Source organism: Acipenser ruthenus, chromosome 4 (genome assembly GCF_902713425.1).
Source record: "Acipenser ruthenus chromosome 4, fAciRut3.2 maternal haplotype, whole genome shotgun sequence".
Lineage (NCBI taxonomy): Eukaryota > Metazoa > Chordata > Actinopteri > Acipenseriformes > Acipenseridae > Acipenser > Acipenser ruthenus.
Genome location: NC_081192.1, coordinates 97064260 through 97083122, shown reverse-complemented (window position 1 = coordinate 97083122; position 18863 = coordinate 97064260). Strand labels below are relative to the sequence as shown.

The 18863-nt window shown below is 37.0% G+C and overlaps 1 protein-coding gene across 1 annotated transcript in view; it reads left to right on the top strand.

The window, feature by feature from the left end:
- The first annotated feature begins 2418 nt into the window (after window positions 1-2418).
- LOC117400106 (cubilin) overlaps window positions 2419-18863 on the top strand; it is a 94254-nt gene continuing 77809 nt past the window's right edge. The window contains exons 1-17 of the mRNA XM_033999542.3: window positions 2419-2564; window positions 3083-3212; window positions 4287-4373; window positions 6359-6397; window positions 6658-6759; window positions 7059-7162; window positions 8030-8156; window positions 8805-8973; window positions 9435-9566; window positions 10150-10245; window positions 12570-12694; window positions 13150-13336; window positions 14324-14442; window positions 14877-15111; window positions 15654-15835; window positions 16292-16454; window positions 18043-18233. Coding sequence (XP_033855433.3) covers window positions 2443-2564; window positions 3083-3212; window positions 4287-4373; window positions 6359-6397; window positions 6658-6759; window positions 7059-7162; window positions 8030-8156; window positions 8805-8973; window positions 9435-9566; window positions 10150-10245; window positions 12570-12694; window positions 13150-13336; window positions 14324-14442; window positions 14877-15111; window positions 15654-15835; window positions 16292-16454; window positions 18043-18233 — 2310 coding nt within the window. The 5' untranslated portion in view covers window positions 2419-2442. The remainder of the gene's footprint in view (window positions 2565-3082; window positions 3213-4286; window positions 4374-6358; window positions 6398-6657; window positions 6760-7058; window positions 7163-8029; window positions 8157-8804; window positions 8974-9434; window positions 9567-10149; window positions 10246-12569; window positions 12695-13149; window positions 13337-14323; window positions 14443-14876; window positions 15112-15653; window positions 15836-16291; window positions 16455-18042; window positions 18234-18863) is intronic.

Genomic DNA, 18863 nt, shown 5'->3' with positions numbered 1-18863 from the left:
GTCTGGTTCAATTTCCAAAAAGCACTGCCCCTGCTGATTTGTGCTGCTGCTGTACTAAATGACTATGCACACTTATTATTTTCAACTTTTTACCATATCAGCTGAATTGGGTAAAATAAAAATCCTATAGAGAAGTACACAGTTTTCTTACTCAATGATTTTTACACCTCCCTAAAACTTGCAACCCCAATTCTAATATGAATCTTTCCACTGAATGTTTATTTTCTTCGGGGGTCAATACATCACTCCTTGGGTAAAGGTCAAGCTAAAAGGACTGTTTAAGATCGACTAGCAGTGAACACAACAGAAAAGAAACTGCAGACGGATTGAGCTCTGGGAAACAAATATTGCCCTGAGCTCAGTTCAAAATAGTTCAAGCTAGCTGTTATATCTCGACTTTCCAGTTACCTCAATAAGCATTAGTTGTAGTCAGCATTGTGGCAGAATTTTATATATATATATATATATATATATATATATATATATATATATATATATATATATATTCAGTCACCTCCAAAATTATTGGCACCCTTGATAAAGATGAGAAAAAAAGTTTGTATAACATAAATAATACCAGTACTGAGCTATATTGTAATTTTCCAACATGTGGAATATATTTGACTTTATTAATGATTCAATGGAATCAACCAAAATTACACATTTCTAAAATTATAAATTTATTTCCAAAAACAGTCATTGGCACCCTTGTTTTCAGTACTTTGTGCACCCTCCCCTTGCAAGGATAACGGCACTGAGTCTTTTTCTATAATGTTTAATGAGATTGGAGAACACATTGGGAGGGATCTTAGACCATTCCTCCATACAGAATCTTTCCAGATCCTTGATATCCGTCGATCTGTGCTTATGGACTGCCCTCTTCAATTGAAACCACAGGTTTTCAGTGGGGTTCAAGTCCAGAGACTGAGATGGCCATTGCAAAATGTTCATTTTGTGGTCAATTAACCATTTCTTTGTGGATTTTGATGTGTGCTTGGGGTCATTGTCTTGCTGGAAGATCCACTTGCGGCCAAGTTTCAGGGTAGAGTTCATGATGCCGTTGACCTTAACAAGGGCCCCAGGACCAGTGGAAGCAAAACAGCCCCATAACATCGAAGATCCACCACCATATTTTACAGTAGGTATGAGGTTCTTTTCTACACATGCATCCTTCTTTCGACACCAAACCCACCGCTGGTGTGTGTGGCCAAAGAGCTCTATTTTCGCCTCATCTGACCATAGCACCCGGTTCCAATCGAAGTGCCAATGCCGTTTAGCAAACTCCAGGCGCTTACATTTATTGGTTGCTCTCAATAAAGGCTTTTTTCAGGCAACCCTTCCAAATAGCCTATTGGCATGGAGGTGGCGTCTAATTGTAGATTTGGAGACTTGGTGACCCCAAGATGCAACCAAGTTCTGTAATTCTCCAACTGTGGCCCTTGGATTTCCCTTTGCCTCCCGAACCATCTGCCTCACTGTGCGTGGGGTGCAAAATACACTTGCATCATCTACAAGGCAAGTTTGAACTTCTTAATTATTGCCCTAATAGTGGTAAGTGGTATATTTCGTTTTTTAGCTATTGTTTTGTGCCCATTGCCTGATCCATGAAGGTCGACAACCATTTGTCTATTTTCATTTGTGAGTTCTTTGCCTTTCTCCATGGTGATGGATGACACATGGATTTCATATGCGTGTTACCTCATTTTTATACCCCAGTGAAACAGGAAGCCATGGAAGGCCACAATACAGTTCCTTAAGACTGAGATGAACTTAAAGAAGTAGAATGTTAATGCAGATTTCATTTTGTTTGATTTTATTTCTAAGAATCTTTAGGGGTGCCAATAATTCTGACACCTATCTTTTTTAGAACATTTTTTATTACTTGTTAATAAAAATCTTTTTCTCTGAGCAATTGTATTATAATAAAAGAATATGGTTTTACCATATATTTGAGCATAAAATATAGCTCCAATAGCTCATTACCTGTGTTGTTTATTTTATACAGCCTTTTTTGGTCATCTTTATCAAGGGTGCCAATAATTTTGGAGGTGACTGTGTGTGTGTATATATATATATATATATATATATATATATATATATATATATATATATATATATATATATATATACACACACTCTACATTATGTATTATGTATATAGAAAGTATTTCCTGCAATCATACATATTGTGTTGTTCTAATTAAACACTACTTAAATAAAACTAAATTGCATTCAAAGATTCTGTTAATCAACATTCCATATTTCCAGGGAAGGAGCAGTTTGTATTTAAATGTATTTCTAATTCTTAACCTTGGAGCAGCTGTTATCTATTCTACATTAGAAGTGCAAAGTGCATCATCCCGGGTTAAAGTGTCCAAGATTTTTGAGTTAGTGTTCCATTTTGATACCTCTGTCCTCGTGAGTAGTGTGTGAGTGTCAGCAATGATGTCGTACACAGGCCAGCTCCCCTGGCTGCTTATTGTATTTCTAATATTTTCAGGATTAAATTGTGAATCTGAAGAGCATGCACAAGGCAGAAAGAAAAGAGACATTACAAATGACCAGTAAGTACTTTAACATGTATATTCAACAACAGCAAAATCTATATATAGTTTGTAGGTTTGGGGGTTCAGCTCTCCTGTATACAGTAGTGTGTGAATGTATTAGAACACCTTAGGATTTGCCCTTTTATATCCTTTATATACCTACTTGCATGTGAAAATGTTCGACCACTTTGTGCTTTAATTTGGCATCTTAAACAACTTCTAAAAAGTGTCATGCATTTTACCATTTGTGGCTGTGTTCCTTTTTTCTTACTATTTTAAATTTAATTGCGTGTTTGGCCTATTAAAATACAATCGTTAATTAGCCTATTTTGACCATTTTCCAAGATTCATTTCCAGTGGTTTGATTTCATATGCACAACATACCAAAGCTACAGAAGCAATGGGGTGTTCTATTAAGTTTGCACACTACGTTTTAATGGAATTCAGTTTCAGTTAAATCATGAAAATAAAAGCATGTATGTTTTTGTTCGGATTGTGTAATGCATACTGGCCATTAATAATCCTTTGTTTAAAAGGCCCCGCATGACTTCAGATAACGGGAATTTAATTTTCCACACCGGGAATTACAAGAACATAGAATTCAAGACAGGGTCATCGGGAAACGTGAGAATAAATGATCAGGACCTGACACAACTTTTGAATCAGGTAAGACTAAACATTGGGAAGTATTTGTAAAAATAAGAGGGATGCTCTGCAGTTAAATGTGATACTTGGCTAAAATGTAGCTGCTTAGGCTTTCGAAATGTCAAATTTTTTCATTATGTATATGGAAAACTACAAAGCTGTATGTAATTCAATATGTAACTTTATTCAGCAGGTTTCATTCGACTTTATGAACCAAAATGAGTTAATTCTATAGAGTTATGCAAAACCTTTGACCACAGCTGTACAGTATTAGATTTACACTGCCTTTACAGAGATTCAAATACAGTAGCATTACCTCTCTCAGAGCAGCAGTGTGTTCATCCTATTGGGGTGGAGGAGGGAAGAGATTAACAAGAGTGCAAGACAAAGTGAGAGTCAGGGAGGGAGTGAATAAGGCTAGAATGTGATACTGCCAGGAACCAAAAAGGGAGATTAGAATTTTTTTCAAAAAAGGCAAAGGGGAGAATCATTAAAAGTTAACAACAATAAACAAGTCTATAGAGGAAAACATATCTGGAAATGACCAACCAGGAAAAGACACAATAAAACAACACAATTAAAATACAAACTCGAAAAGGAAGGGAAAGGTTAAAGAAAAAAGTGATTAAAAAGATGGGGAGGAGCACAGTTACACAAAGACCACAAAAACTGTATTGATAGCTATAAACTATAGAAGTTAAAACAGTAACATCACAGGCTGGGTTCAGTGATTTCAGAAATCTTCGTTTGTTAAATGTGTTTAGAAGACTTAGAAACCATCAATGCGACTTCAGTTTTTAAACCAAAAAAAAAAATGTTTCAGACCAGTTCTGATTGTAACAGTGTAATAACATGTCCTTAGTGTGATCTGGCAATATAAATACAGCCTGGTACATGAAACTTCAGCTCTTTGGCTACTGTTTGCCACACACCTTGGTTAGTTGTATATGGTATCTGAGTATGCTGATAAAATCCACTGTGTCCCCCTCCCCCATTTAACTTCTGCCTCCTGACATTGCTTTTGGTATGTCATCCTTTTATAATACCAGTACCTATTCTTTTTTTTTTGGTTTTTGTTTTTGTTTTATTATTTAGATCAAGAAAAACCAAGATGACATCACATCAATTAAAAATACTGGTTCTCAAAATGTTTCCAACCAAATCAACCAACTCAATACAAGGGTAAGTGTCTGTCAGTGTGACATTGCACCAATTATGGTTATGAAACCAGAAAAATACTGGTGGCTTGCAAAATATGAAGCAGTGTGCAATACAGTACGTATCAAGTATAAAGCAAATACTCTACCATGCTTTAGTACCATATTGAAAAACACTCCTACAAAGACTTCAAAATATTGACTTGCGTGACAAGGAAAATATATTAATTTTTCTTTATTTGTCATAAAAATAAGAAAACCATTGGGTATTTGTGTTTTTTTTTTTTTTTTAAGTTTATGGCTGATATAGCTGATGGCCACTGCAGTGCTGGATAGAGTGTATGTTTGTTCACATGCAAGCTTGGTCCTTACAGTAATATCCAACAGTGTATTTAGAAAAATATGCTTAAAAGGCTTCTAGATGGCATTTGAAGTTTCAAGGGAGCCTTTGGACTATAAGCATGTGACTGAGCGAGAAGTGCTCAACCATTACAAACTGATGTTTTCAGTGTCCCATAAACATGTATTCCATGTTTATTACAGCAATATAGAACATATTATACCAGTGTCCATCATGTGATCCATCTGTTCATGTCAGCAATTTTTAAAATCCAATTTTTTACAACTTGGGCATTAAGGCATATTCTGCAAACAAGTTTGCCCATCTGACCTTTTCTTGAATGATAGGATATAATTTGATTTATCCCATAGATTAAATGTAAGTCTGCAGTTTACAGCTATTCAGAGTCCCTAAATAGCTTTGGCGAATATTTCTCTATATACAGCACCAGTATTTGCTGCTCAATCCTTTTTTACAGAAGCACTGTATGCATGTATGCATTTTGATTTATCCCTTACTGGGGATGCATACAGTACAGGGTAGGTGCTTCCGTACAGTACGATTACGGACAGACTTGTTAAATGTTAACAATGGTTGGATTTGGGCTTTTTTTGTTAACATTGTGCCATAGAACAAGGAAATAGCATAAATCAACTCAGTATTGTACTGAACTCTCCCTTAAGAGGCTTAAAGCTGGTGCTTGTGTATGAGGACATCAAGGTTGTGTCCTTAGTTGTTTTTTTTGCATCATCAATGCTGATGGTCATGTAAAAATTCTTGTAAAGTACAAAAGACTCCCTAATTGTCTCAGTTGGTTTGCTGTGTAACATAGATTTGGAAGTTGAGCAGTAAATACCAAGCAGTCATATAAATACTTGCAGCTACAGCTTAAAACCTAAGTTTGATCTCGGTAGAATGTCAACTCTGGTTATGACGCTGCGTGCGTGCGTGCGTGCGTGCGTGTGTGTGTGCGTGCGTGTCAGTGTGTGTGTACTACATTCTCCCATAATGTTGTCTTAAATGCACTCTCTTAGAAAGCAGCTGACCTGTTTTACCCTAAAGGTACTTTTAGTTGCTACTCACTTCCTCCCCTTTCTATTGTAAACCCAGGCTCCACTCTGTTAGACACATGCTTGTAGTGTGGATGAATACAGCATTGGGGTTATGAATGACATTTCCAAGATATTGTATAGCCCAGAAATGTAAAGAGGCTGCATTTTTGTTTCATCAGCAGGTCTCCTAGTAAAAGCACTGCAGCCGGAAGTGCAGTGTGAGTCTTGTAAGAATGGTTTGACTCCAGCTCACTCCGAGTCACTTATCTTGATAGGGACGCACAGGAATGCTGCTTTGGCTTTTGTGCTACCACATTGTTAGGGAGCAAAAATCTAACAAGGCCGAGTCGCTTGGTTGCCGTCAAGTAACACGTGCTGTTCAGGTGTCTTGACAAGTCCACACTGAGATTTCCCAGACTGGGCCTGGCCTACAGAGTTCAATAGCTTGGTACCATCTATTTCTAAGTCCTCTTTTATCTTCAGTCTTAATGATTGGTAAGTGGATTACTTTAAACCGGTGTGGGGATATTCTACCTTTTAGGGGCTGTTTAAAAAAAGAAATACAAAACATATTAACAATGTGTAAAATTTGTTACTAACATTATATTTCAATTTCAGTTGACAAGCCTGGAAGGGAAGGTACAGACCTTAGAGCAGGTAATGATGCTCTTTACCTTTATAATAAACTTTATTGACATAAATGTGCTGGAGTGTTTTTTTATTGTCATTCATTAGTTGTTTAATGTGTACTGTTCATATAAAAAAAAAAAAAAAAAACATTTTAATAATAATTAAAAAAATTGTAATCTGGTTTTATATATAAGAACACTAGTTCATAAATGATACAACCCAAATCATAATTTTGGGAATTCAAAAATCCTAAATTATGCTTATTTCCTCCTCTTTCTTTAATTTAGACTGTGCAAAGAAAGAACTGTGGCAGCAATCCATGTCAGAATGCTGGAACATGCTTGAACCTGTTGGATGCTTTCTATTGCATCTGTCCAAACAACTGGCAGGTGAGTGTTCCATTACTGCACATAGACTTAGTAACAGCAATTCCCTTCACTATGCTGGTTATCAGTGTGTTCTATTGGTAAGTTACATTTTTGGGTGAGTGCGGGTGGATATGCAACAGGGTCACTGAAAAGTTTGGCATTTATTATTATTTTTTTTAACACTTGCTTAAATTGTTCAAAATATATGTCATTGCTTTAATACCAAACACAAGTGTGGTTCTACTTGGTACATACATTTGCTGTTAATCCAAATAGTGCATTGATAATTCATTCACTATTGTTATTTGTGTGTTTTCTAGGGGCCGATTTGTTCAGCAGACGTCAACGAATGTCAGATTTATGCTGGAACACCACTAGGCTGCCAGAATGGAGGGACCTGCACTAACACCCCAGGAGGATACAAGTAATCCCTTCTGTTAAATTGACTCGTTTAGCACAGCTAGATACACAGAGACCTACTGCATAGCTTGTCGTGAATTATGAAAACCATTGTGTGGCTGGGAGTTCAGCCATCTTGGAAAAGACTTGGGTCTTGGCTGTAGTGTGTGTGTGTGTGTGCTGTCGAATTCTGGAGGCACTCTTTTTACATGTGAAATATGAACATATCATTTGGATCATTTAAACCGGCTTTCTAAAGAATGACAAAAAATATATACCTATATGGGTACATGCATTTTGTATTAGAAACAGTTACTTTTGCTGCATGTCATGTTTTTATTATTATACCTGCTTGCCCTCACAGTTTATATAATCTACTGTTATAAAAGGTCATAAAAACAAAAATCCAATATGATAAATGTGGCAAAATCACATTTGCCCACAGGCAAAAAAATAGTAAGCAGAGGACTAATATGTTTTTATGAGGGTCTGCAGCCAAAGATAGCAAGGCTTTTTACAAAGAATGCCAGAGAAAAACATCATTTAATCAATGTGTTTTGACAGAGTGTATTTGTACAATGTTTTCCTCTTCTTTTTGGCTGACAACCAACCATGATTTCACTAATGGTTTGAAAGATTTTAGCATGTTTTCTTTTTATCAATAATACTTACCTATTGATTGTCCCTAACAGTTTAATTGTATCCATTGTCCATCTTTTCATTAAAAGTGAAATGCTTGACCTCTAAAATGATGGTGATCCATGCTGTATACTTTGAGGAAAGGAAGAAGGAAAATGTTACAAACTGAATACTTGACAGATTGTTTAACACATTAGTCACTTTGCATTGCTCCTGACACACACCTACTTTCTCTGTCTTTGGAATCTTCCAGCTGTGTCTGCTCTGCAGAATGGTACGGTCCACACTGCACTTCCAAATATGATGACTGTCAGGGTGGATCCCAGGCTCTTTGTGAACACGGCATCTGCATTGATTCAGACAGAGTGCAGCCAGGACAGGTAACCCATGCACTGCCACCCAAAATACAACTGGATTGTCAAAAACAAACAAACAAAAACAAGAATCACAGTAAGCTTGTGAACATTTCACTGGCTTAATTGTAAATATATCATTAAATACAAAATGTGTATGGAAAATCTGCTATAAATCCTAAAGTTTTGCTTTAAATGTTCCGTAAGGAGCTCCCACACATATCACAGATAGTCGCGTTGAACAAGCAGACTGTGAATCTAAACTGTGGGCATTAGAAACAGTGTAGAAAACAAATCAGGGTTAGGGACTTGCATGCAACTTCTGGTCTGATGTAAATCTGTGCTTCTATTGCAGCATGAAACAAATGAGTTTAAAGGCTATACGCTAATAAATTAAGGTAGTAAATATTACCTTAAATGCAGTGTTGTTCTTGTCTCAAATGCTTGGTTTTGAAAGAGCCACGCTTCATTTGGGTAATCTATCTCCAGCAGCCTCTAAGAACTCAGTCATTCAAATATGGGTCTGTCATGAAGTGTGTATTTCCTAACCAAGAATGTGAGACGAGCATAGCAAACAGCACTGCTTTTCAATATTCACTAAATTAGTAGATGTATGTGGTGTAATAGATGTTAATGACTGCTTTATTGGTGTGCATGCCTTCTTTCTGTTTCAAGCCCAAATACAAGTGTATCTGTGACAATGGCTGGATGTCCCCCCCTGGTAGCCCGGCCTGCACAGCTGACGTTGATGAATGCAGCCTCCCGGACCGGCCCTGTTCGACCAACCCTCCCGTCGAGTGTTTCAACACCATGGGCTCCTACTACTGTGGGCCCTGTCCAGCAGGTACTGTAGGGATAGAAGCACAGCAATTGAGGGATTGGCCGAAAGGAAAGAGTTGTTTCATAGACTTGGCCTAAAATATTCTTAAATGGCTACTGTGGTCTCAAAGGGTTGTTTTGCCTGAAGGACCAGGGATAGCCACTGTTCCCCCAAGGAAATGGACACCAGCAGTGGAATAATCCCATTAAAAATCAGCATGTGACACACCACAGAGATAACCCTGCACCATTAAGCTGTAGAAGGATGGCTAGACTGGGAAGGTTATATACAGTAGTATGGATCTTTTGCTAAGGTACAGTAGCATTCTAGAGGAGCTATATGAAACTGCTAAACCGTGCACAGTATATACAGGGTCCACACCTAACTGATTGTGAGGTTACTTGCATTGTTGTATCTCATTTATTTGGTGTAGTTTATATCTTACAGACCCATTAATTTCTTATTTCATTACCAATGTGTTCTAGGTTGGCAAGGGAATGGTTACAGCTGCCAGGACATCAATGAGTGTGACAGCAACAATGGTGGATGTTCCACGTCTCCAATGGTTCAGTGTTTGAACACGATGGGATCCTTCCATTGCGGACAATGCCCACCAGGTAGGAATGGATCCTGTACAGTATCATCAGGGGAAGTGTTTTGTTTGGCAAAACTAATAGCTTCCAGTCTGATATGCAAATCTCCATTCTCTCTGATTCCTCTGATGTTGTCTAGGGTTGGCCTTTTTGTATGAATGAAGATGCACTAACACATCCCTCTTTCTGGTCTACTAGACCCATAATTACAAACATTATGTGTTCATTTTACTGTATTTATCTTTCTGACAGTAATAAGCCACAAACAAAAAACGTCTGACTCCTGTGCAGTTACATCTGACCAGAGGAGTCTGGCCCCAGTTTATGGAACATGTTACAGTAAAATACAATAGAGATTTAAAAAAAAACAAAAAAAAACAAGACAATATAGGGTTAAGGATCATCTGTTCTCTTTTTAAACAAATCTCATTCATATGTGTTCATTTGAATATGTAACTATGTAATGGGGTAAGTGAGAGTGAGATTTCTGTGACTAATGATGGCTGTTACCTGCAATGTGGTCTATTAGGGATTAGCTGTACTTTATCAGCGTAAATTACTTCTTACACAGACCCCTAATCTATTTTTTTCCCTAATGTGTAACCAGGTTACGAGGGAGACGGCAGAGTCTGCACTCAGGCTGACATCTGTTCTGTGAATAATGGTGGATGTCACCCACTGGCCTCGTGTGCAAGCAATCCAGGTACACTCGTGTCTTGTGCTGTTAAATGTATTTTATATTATATTATATTAGGGGTGCAGCGATAAAGATTTTCTTGGCTGATACTGATAACCGATGATTATCTACCCATATAAGCCGATACTGATAGGATAACGATAATAATTGATAGTGCAGGTAAGCTATTGTAAACTACTAGAACAAGAACAACTACTAGTATATGGCCTATCTTTAAACTGTTTTATAATTATAGATGTTAAACAATGAACAGATATTGTTTACTTGTTGTATTTGCTTCAGAAAATGAATACAAAGAATAACTTAGTATTATATTGTGTGCCTGACAGCAGTTTATACATGTGTTTTACAACAGTCACACAAAAATAAAATTTTGCATTTGTACTAGTAGAAAATATATAATGTGACATTTTATAGCAACTTGCTGTCAATATTATAACTTCTGCTTATACTGTACAGTAGAAAATGTAGCCTACCCAATGTCAACTACAACAACTTTTATTAAATTCTTATTTTAAGCATATACTGCTTAAAAATGCAGCACATCTTAAGGGTGTCATAAAAAATATTACATTGCCGGTTACAAAATTAAGTCAAACTTGAATTTCTTAGTTAACAAAAGATGGCACAATAATCAATTTCTGATTCAAAATGCCGCCAAATACACCCGCAACCAATGCAGATTAAGCAAGAACAAAAATTAGAAAAGGTCCTTTTGAAGAACATTGTATAATAATAATAATAATTATAATAATAATAATAATAACCATCAATGTTATTTAGGCTTCAACATAAAACCATTTTTTTTTAAGCATCAGAATAATATTCTACTCACAGTTCATCGTTGGATTTAATGTAACATCAAGTCTGTTCTGCTGCACACAACTAGCTTATCATATTGTTGTCTTCAGAACACCACTCTTTTGAGACATTTTTACTGCAGGTTGATCGCATGCTACACAGTACTGCAAGGCAAATGACTGTCTCAGTGTTCTTGCGTCATTAGTAAGCGTGCCAAACCAAACATTCAATTCTGTGCTGGAAGAAATTCAAGCATGAATATCGGTGTACTTTATCAGCTAAAATAACAAAAACTGGAGATAGACGATTGTGCTTTTTCCCTTATATCGGTGCCATGCCGATAGGCTACCAATTATCTTTGCATCCTTAAAATATAATATATATATATAAAATCAAAAAGTCATTTGTTCATCAAAAGTTTATCGTGACAAGGTGCTTACCACAAAGGAATAAACAATTAGAGCGATTGTCTCTGATACAGCTGGCTGTAGTATCCACTTCTCCCCAGTACCAGAAACCGGTATGGCCGCACACTCTTATAAATCCTTTAAATTACGAACAGTTCAAGTAAGCTGTAAAGGTGGAGAATACATCAAGATAAGACATTGTAAATGGCTGTTATACTATCTGTTTGCAATTTTTTTTCAGGGGACAAAAGCATGGTATCTTTGTTGGAATGATAAGAAGATAGAGTGGCAATGATACAATACTAGTTATCTGATTAAAGTATTGTCAAGTGCGAATAACAAGTTCAATTTAATCTGGTAAATATGCACAGCTACAGATACTTAGTTGACAGCGGATAGTGGAGGCACTTCTATGAACATACTTTAAAACACGTTTTTAGATATATCTCATTCAACATACTCAAAATGTATGTTACAGTTGTACCTATATCTTCAGAACTTCTCATTAAGTTGTAATGGAACTTGGTACTGTTTGCTCTTTCTTTACCACATATTCTTGAGGTTCTTGAAGAATCTACAGCAGCAGTAACTCCATCCGTCAAGGATTTCTTCATTGTATAGGTGGTGTTATGCAAAAATACATTAACACACAGTGTATGTATCACATGTTATTTCACAATGCGATATTCATAAATGTGTTAATTCACGGTCAGGCCTTGTTGACATACATGTATTGTGCTGGAAAAGGGCACTGCACTAGTTCACTGTTTCCAATATTTTCAAATTTGTGGACCAAAAAAAGTGTTTGTTGTTGTATACGTTACAAAATAAATAGCGGAAAGAAACTTAGAGATTGAATGTTTCCTAACCCACTGTTTTTCATAACATTGAGAGTTTGTCAAGTTTAATTTCACATTTTAACAATGAGTCAATGTGCAGGTCCTCAGCAAGGTACTCCATACTACTGTACACTGAATAAGTAATATATCAAGTCAAGGAAGGGTGTACTGCAGTCCAACGGTTATCAAACGTTTTATAGAAAAGCAATTATGTGTTGACGCTTTCAGTATAAACAGGAAATAACTGAACAAAATAAACAACAGGTCCTTTTCTTCCTATTAGGTAGTAACCTCCCGACCTGCGTGTGTCCTCCTGGATATACTGGCAACGGTTATGGGCAGAGTGGATGTGCTCCTTTCAGTGACATCTGCCAGGAACAGAACCCTTGTGTGAATGGCCAGTGCATTGTGAGTGTATGTGTCTGTCTGTCTGTCTGTCTGTCTGTCTATCTATCTATCTATCTATCTATCTATCTATCTATCTATCTATCTATATATAACATATCAATTTCCTTGTGATTTTATTGAAATTGAGTTTTTAATTGACAATGAGTTTAATTTTATGTCATTGAGTAGGCATGCCCTGTGACTAAACTGCAATATCCTACAGTAAAATATTTTTTAAGGTAAACCTAAGTTTTAGTATTCTCTTCTCTCTACTGTTTCAAAACCCCAAAACATCTTAGAGAAAGTTCACTGAGAGGAACAAAAGAAAACAACCCTATCTTTAAAAAATCTGTGAATTAATGTTTGGTGTTTTGGTAGTGATAAACAGCTAATAGCAAAATTGAGATTTTGGTATAAACATAAAAAACTGTGTTTTTGAAGGTTTCGTTAAATATTTCACTTTTTTTATTTTCAAGAGCACTACATCAGGTTATATTTGCAACTGTGATCCAGGATGGGCTGGAGCTACCTGTAACCAGAATATTAACGAATGTACCAGCAACCCGTGTCAGAACGGGGGGACCTGCACTGATGGCATCAACGGCTACACCTGCACTTGTACCCAGTCTTGGACTGGTCCACAGTGTCAGACCCCTCAGCAAGGTACTACATACTGTAACACTGAATAAGTAACATCGTTCGTCAATAAGGATATAGTTTAGTGCAATGGTTCTAAAAGAAAATTCTACTTGGGACCCCTTGAAGTGACTTGCGTCTGCCAGGACCCCTCTGTGGAAAAAAGCCAGTACTAATATATTCTAGAAATACAATTTTATGTAGACCTTTTCAGTATAAACAGGAAAAAAAATAAAATAAAAATAACCAAGTAAAAGCACATCTGTATGAAATTGTTCTAGTCGTATTACAGAAAGCCAAACAACATGACAAATTCCCAGATAGGACCCTCTTGTTATGAACCACTCTTTCAATATGTTCTTAAGTTAAAGGAAATGAAGGAAATAAGACGTGTTGCATAGCAGCTTGATCCATTCCTGCTTTTACTAGAAGTTTTTATTTTTATTTTTATTTTTTTATTTAGAGTCACCAATTGTTATTTTTATTTATTTTCCCCCCAATTTGGAATGTCCATTTATGTTTGAGGGTGTTCTGAGGGCGTGTGAGCGTCCTCCGATCTCACAAGCCTAAAGCCAGAATCGCTTTTACACCGAGCAATCCAGAGCAGAGGTGGGCGTGCTACCGGTCCCGGAGAACAGAGATCAGCCCTGCCTCTTATCCACTCTGAATGTGCTCAGTGTCAGCCTGTAGGGTTTGCTGTTGCGCGATGAGGCCAATGTGACACCCTCTTCAGAGTCCCAAGCAAAGTTCGGCCTCTTTGCACAGCCCAGATGTGAACTGGCGGCATCCAAGCTGTATGCAATATCCTGCGCTCCCAGCGGCAGCATTTTAACTGGATGAGCCACTCAGGGACCCCCTGGTTTTACTATAAGTTTAATACTTCCCAGTTTGTTACCTATGTACTGTGGCTAATCAATATTGTTGTAAAACCTGGAATGGGTGAAAGTGCTATACAATAGGAGTCTTACTGCCACCCCTGTAAATGATTCAGTTGATGCTGTTGTTTTTTTGCAGTGTGTGGTGGATATCTCAATGGCTTGGCAGGTACATTCAGCTATCCCAACACTCCTGGAAGTGACGAGTATGATCACCAGGTCAGCTGTGCTTGGGTTATCAGGACCGACTCAGACAAGGTTTGTGAAGTGCCCCAGACTAACATTTCAGAACCTCTCTAGAGCAGCTTGCTACACCTTTAGTTATGAAATTGGGCTTTTAAAATGTGTTTTTTCTTAGCATGTTTTAACGTTTTCATTTTAGAAATAAGTGGGGCTGTAACAGTTAAAATCAGTTAAGCTCGCTATAAATTGCCAGTCAGGGCCCTAATTCTTTTTATGATTTAATTGACGGCTGTACTGTATTTAGATCCACCGTTGTTTAGATTAACTGAATAAACCATCTAAGGATACAGTACATTTATTCCAGTCCTGCACATAGGATACCATTCAAAGAAATACTGAATAGGCTGGTACAGAGAGTGTAAATTGAGAAGAAACACTGTTTCAGCATAAAAAGAAGTAATCTGGTACTTGAATGCAGATATGCTTTCAAATCTTTTTCCTTTTCCTAGATTCTCCGTATTACCTTCCCGTTTTTCCATTTGGAAAGCAGTTCAGGGTGCAACTATGACTTCCTGCAAATCCATGATGGGGATTCGGCTTCTGGCTTCATGATCGGCAAATATTGCGGCACTGCGGCCCCGGCAGAGCTCTTTAGCTCCCACAATTCCTTGTACTTCTGGTTCCGCTCGGATCACTCCATCAATGCTGGTGGATTTACAGTGGCTTGGGAGTCACGGGAGCCGGGTATTTATTTGAAGATATTGACCGTATGCAGGGGGCTCTGATCTCTACTTGGGCACTGTCAAAAATAGGGCACTTCCCAAATGACTTCAATACAGAAATGCGAAACAATGTTGTAAATCCATCTTTTTAATGTTATCACTAGTCTGCCTTTTCTGTTCAGTAACGCTTTTTTTCTGATACAGCAGGTAGTAAGCTCACTTAGTAGTATATTTAGTAGCAGTAGGTGGTATAGCAGCACTCTCCTGTAGATCCAAATAGTGACGAACAGTTCAAAAAAGGTGAAGAGACAGGTGTCCCATCAAAGTTTATTCATTGATATAAAAAATTGTGTAGAACACTATATATATATATTCAGTTTTGTAAAACTTTATAGTTGTATTTTGTCTCTTGCATAAAGCTGTAAAACTAGTTTGAATTAATATTCTGGTAAAAATAAGATTCTACAAGCAGGGTTCTTAATAAACAGACCAATTTTTGCAAGTTGTTTATTAGACTTTGAAAATATTTGTCTGACTGTCTATTCCCATTGCTTTACTTTTCAGAGTGTGGTGGTGAGCTGACTGGCACATACGGTTCCATTAACTCACCCGGGTACCCTGGCAACTATCCACCTAACAGGGACTGTTATTGGACTATCTCTGTCAACCCTGGCCTGCTCATTACATTTTCCTTTGGGACTTTGAGTTTGGAACATCATGACAACTGTAACTATGACTACCTTGAGGTGAGTCACACTACACAGACACCTTTGAGATTTTAGATTATTTAAGCATTGTGTTTAATTTACACAACTCCCCCTTTGTTGTACCCTAATTGTGATTGTCCTCTTAAAAAACACGTTTTATATTTCCTGCAAAGCCATGTAGTACAGGTGAATGAAAACTATCGCCAGATTATAAACTTCCCAGATTGTCTCAAACAATTATATTTTTAGAAGCTATTAAACCATTTGGCCCAATTAGAATCTGAAAACTTTTATCGAATCTTAAGTATCGAGCAGCCAAAAACATCATCAGGAAATGCCTACAGCATTCTATGTATAATTGTCTAATTAGTCATGAATTTTAAGAATAAGGAAGCATTACTTTTGGTTCACAGGCACCTCTGGCCAAATTTGACTGTAGTCTGTGTTTAATTTACCAGCAGTTTTACAAAGTCTTTCTTTTATGTATTTTTCTAGATTAGAGATGGACTCTTGCCAGAGGATGCTGCCCTTGGTAAATACTGTAGCACCGGATCCCCTCCTCCACTGCAGACGACTGGGCCTTATGCATGGGTCCATTTCCATTCAGACTTCACTATATCCGACAGGGGCTTCCACATCACTTACACAACGTCACCATGTGAGTATTGCCAGACAGTACCCTCGGTTTGGCATAATGTTTATGAAGTAAACATACACTAACCTTAGCTAAGTTAACATTAAAGTCTAAAAAGAATTTCAATTTACTATAACGTTAATGTATTGATGCAGTTACAGCATTTACTTTGGATTTCCACGGTACAACTTTGAGATTATGAAAGACAGGGCAAGAGTAGAAATTGCAGAATAACTGGTGGATGGTGACTGAAATCTGAAAACTGTTAATATCAATATTTCATTTTAACATAGCTTTTTTGAGGCTTTTGGGATGAAGTCTGGGTAACTTCAGTTCAAGTAAACAAGGTACAATTTAGATGAACTTATTTACTCTGTGCCAGCACCCTCATCTCTTTTTTTTTTTTTTTTTAACCATTTGCTGAAGATGTTTATTTGTGTTGAACCCACATTGGAGGTTGTTTCAGTAAAATGTTCTCAGTAAAGTAAATATGCCGTTAGGTAAACTCTGATTTTGCTGCTTGACTTAAGTCACAAGATTCATAACGGATAAAAGAGATTTAAGGTACTTTTAGAAACAGTTCATAAATGTTAAAAAAATCAATTTTTAACCATAGAGTAGACCTCTAAAATTGATGTGTTTAGATAATCGAATGACAGCTGTAGTATCTTTCTTCCTAGTAATCTTCTGGCTGACTAATCAGGGTCTAGTAATACATTATCAGGGTCATGTGAAATGTCATATGGTTTGGCACTTTTGTCTAATGCAGCTTTGTGCTGTTGCAAACACTAAAACTTGACCTTCTTAGTCTTATAAAGAAATACTGTTAATCTAAATTCAGCTTGTTGACATGTTTGTGTTTAGGACAATATGCATTTATGTGAGATCATAAAGTAATCCATGTCCAATAAGAATAATCATTTGGAACGTTTTTACTTGTAAATAAGAACAGTCATTTCAAAGGTTACTGTTTTAAACTGTTTTGCCACAGTGGCTTCATTGGCAGTAAACAGTACTGTCCCTAATGTAACAAACATTAACTTGCCCTGTTTTGAGCCAAAATGGTTTTAAAGCACATGTACAATTCTGTGTTAAAGTTAACATATGGATAGAACATTAACAGAACTTTTATTATTATGTTTGTTATAATTCTCCTAAATGGGCTCTTTGTGAACTCTGTGGCACAACAGCAGTCTGTTTTATGGTCACAGAATAGTGATGGTTTCTTCAAATGTTGTACACAGTTACGTTCTGTGATCCTCTTAGTCAAGCCTCATTACTGGTCGAGAACAGTATAAATGGAGCATCTCATTGCCACATTGTTTCAGCCTCTATCAATGATAAAGTTCCCATGCTTTTTCACATATCCGTTTTACTTAATGTTTATAAACCACAATGCATTTCTTGTAAACATTATGGTGCCCTGTAACCTGTTAAAGATGCATGACCCAGTGGTCCTTGATTTCCTTATACTTTGTCTCACAAAGAACCTGATTTGTTTTCAATAGTACAGTATTAAATCTATAGCCCTTGGTTAATATATATATATGGGCTAGCACTGAAATTGCTCTAAGCAGATGTTACCAGTTGGTCCCCTGTGTATATCTTCCAGCTGATCCTGGCTGCGGAGGGACATACACAGACAGTGAGGGCATTATCATCTCTCCCAACTGGCCTAATCCTTATGCCAACAACAGACAGTGCGTGTACGTCATCAGGCAGCCAGCTGATGAACTCATCTACCTCAACTTCACCAACATAGACCTCGAGTCCCACGGCAGCTGCAGCTTCGACTATATTGAGGTAAACTGATCCGTCATTGATCAGGCTCTGCGTGATCTCTCTGAGGGTTTCACAGAAAGACCATATTATCTGTGATACATTTTAGCCCCCTTAAAGGGATCATTTATATTTTCCTAATATTTTCTCTCTATCTGTTTATTCTGAGATCTTAGATCATTATTTACAATGCTTACTAATAATTTCAGGAACAAGTGCTTCTGAAAAGACTCTTCAAGGCTCATTATTGGGAATTGAGGTGGGAAAGTTTATTAGCATTGCACAGTGCCCTGAATCCAGTGCAGTTCTAATTTGCTTCCCCACAATCTACCCTGAGGAGCCTTTTTAGAGGCAATATGTACTGGATTAGTTAGTAAGCTTGGCAAATAATTATCTAAACGGAAACACCAATAGAAAATTATAAAGAATAATAGGATATTAAACAGGTAAACAATGTATTGTTACTGTGAATTTGTATTTTCCCCCTAATGGGATGACAACTTATTTTGGTCATACTTTTTATGGACCGTTTTTTGTTTGTTTGTTTGTTTATTAACTGTTAACAAACAGCTAATAAACATGTTAATATACATTATATATTTTCTGTTAACTGTTAGTTAATAATATATAATAGGCCAGCTAAAACTGCAAACA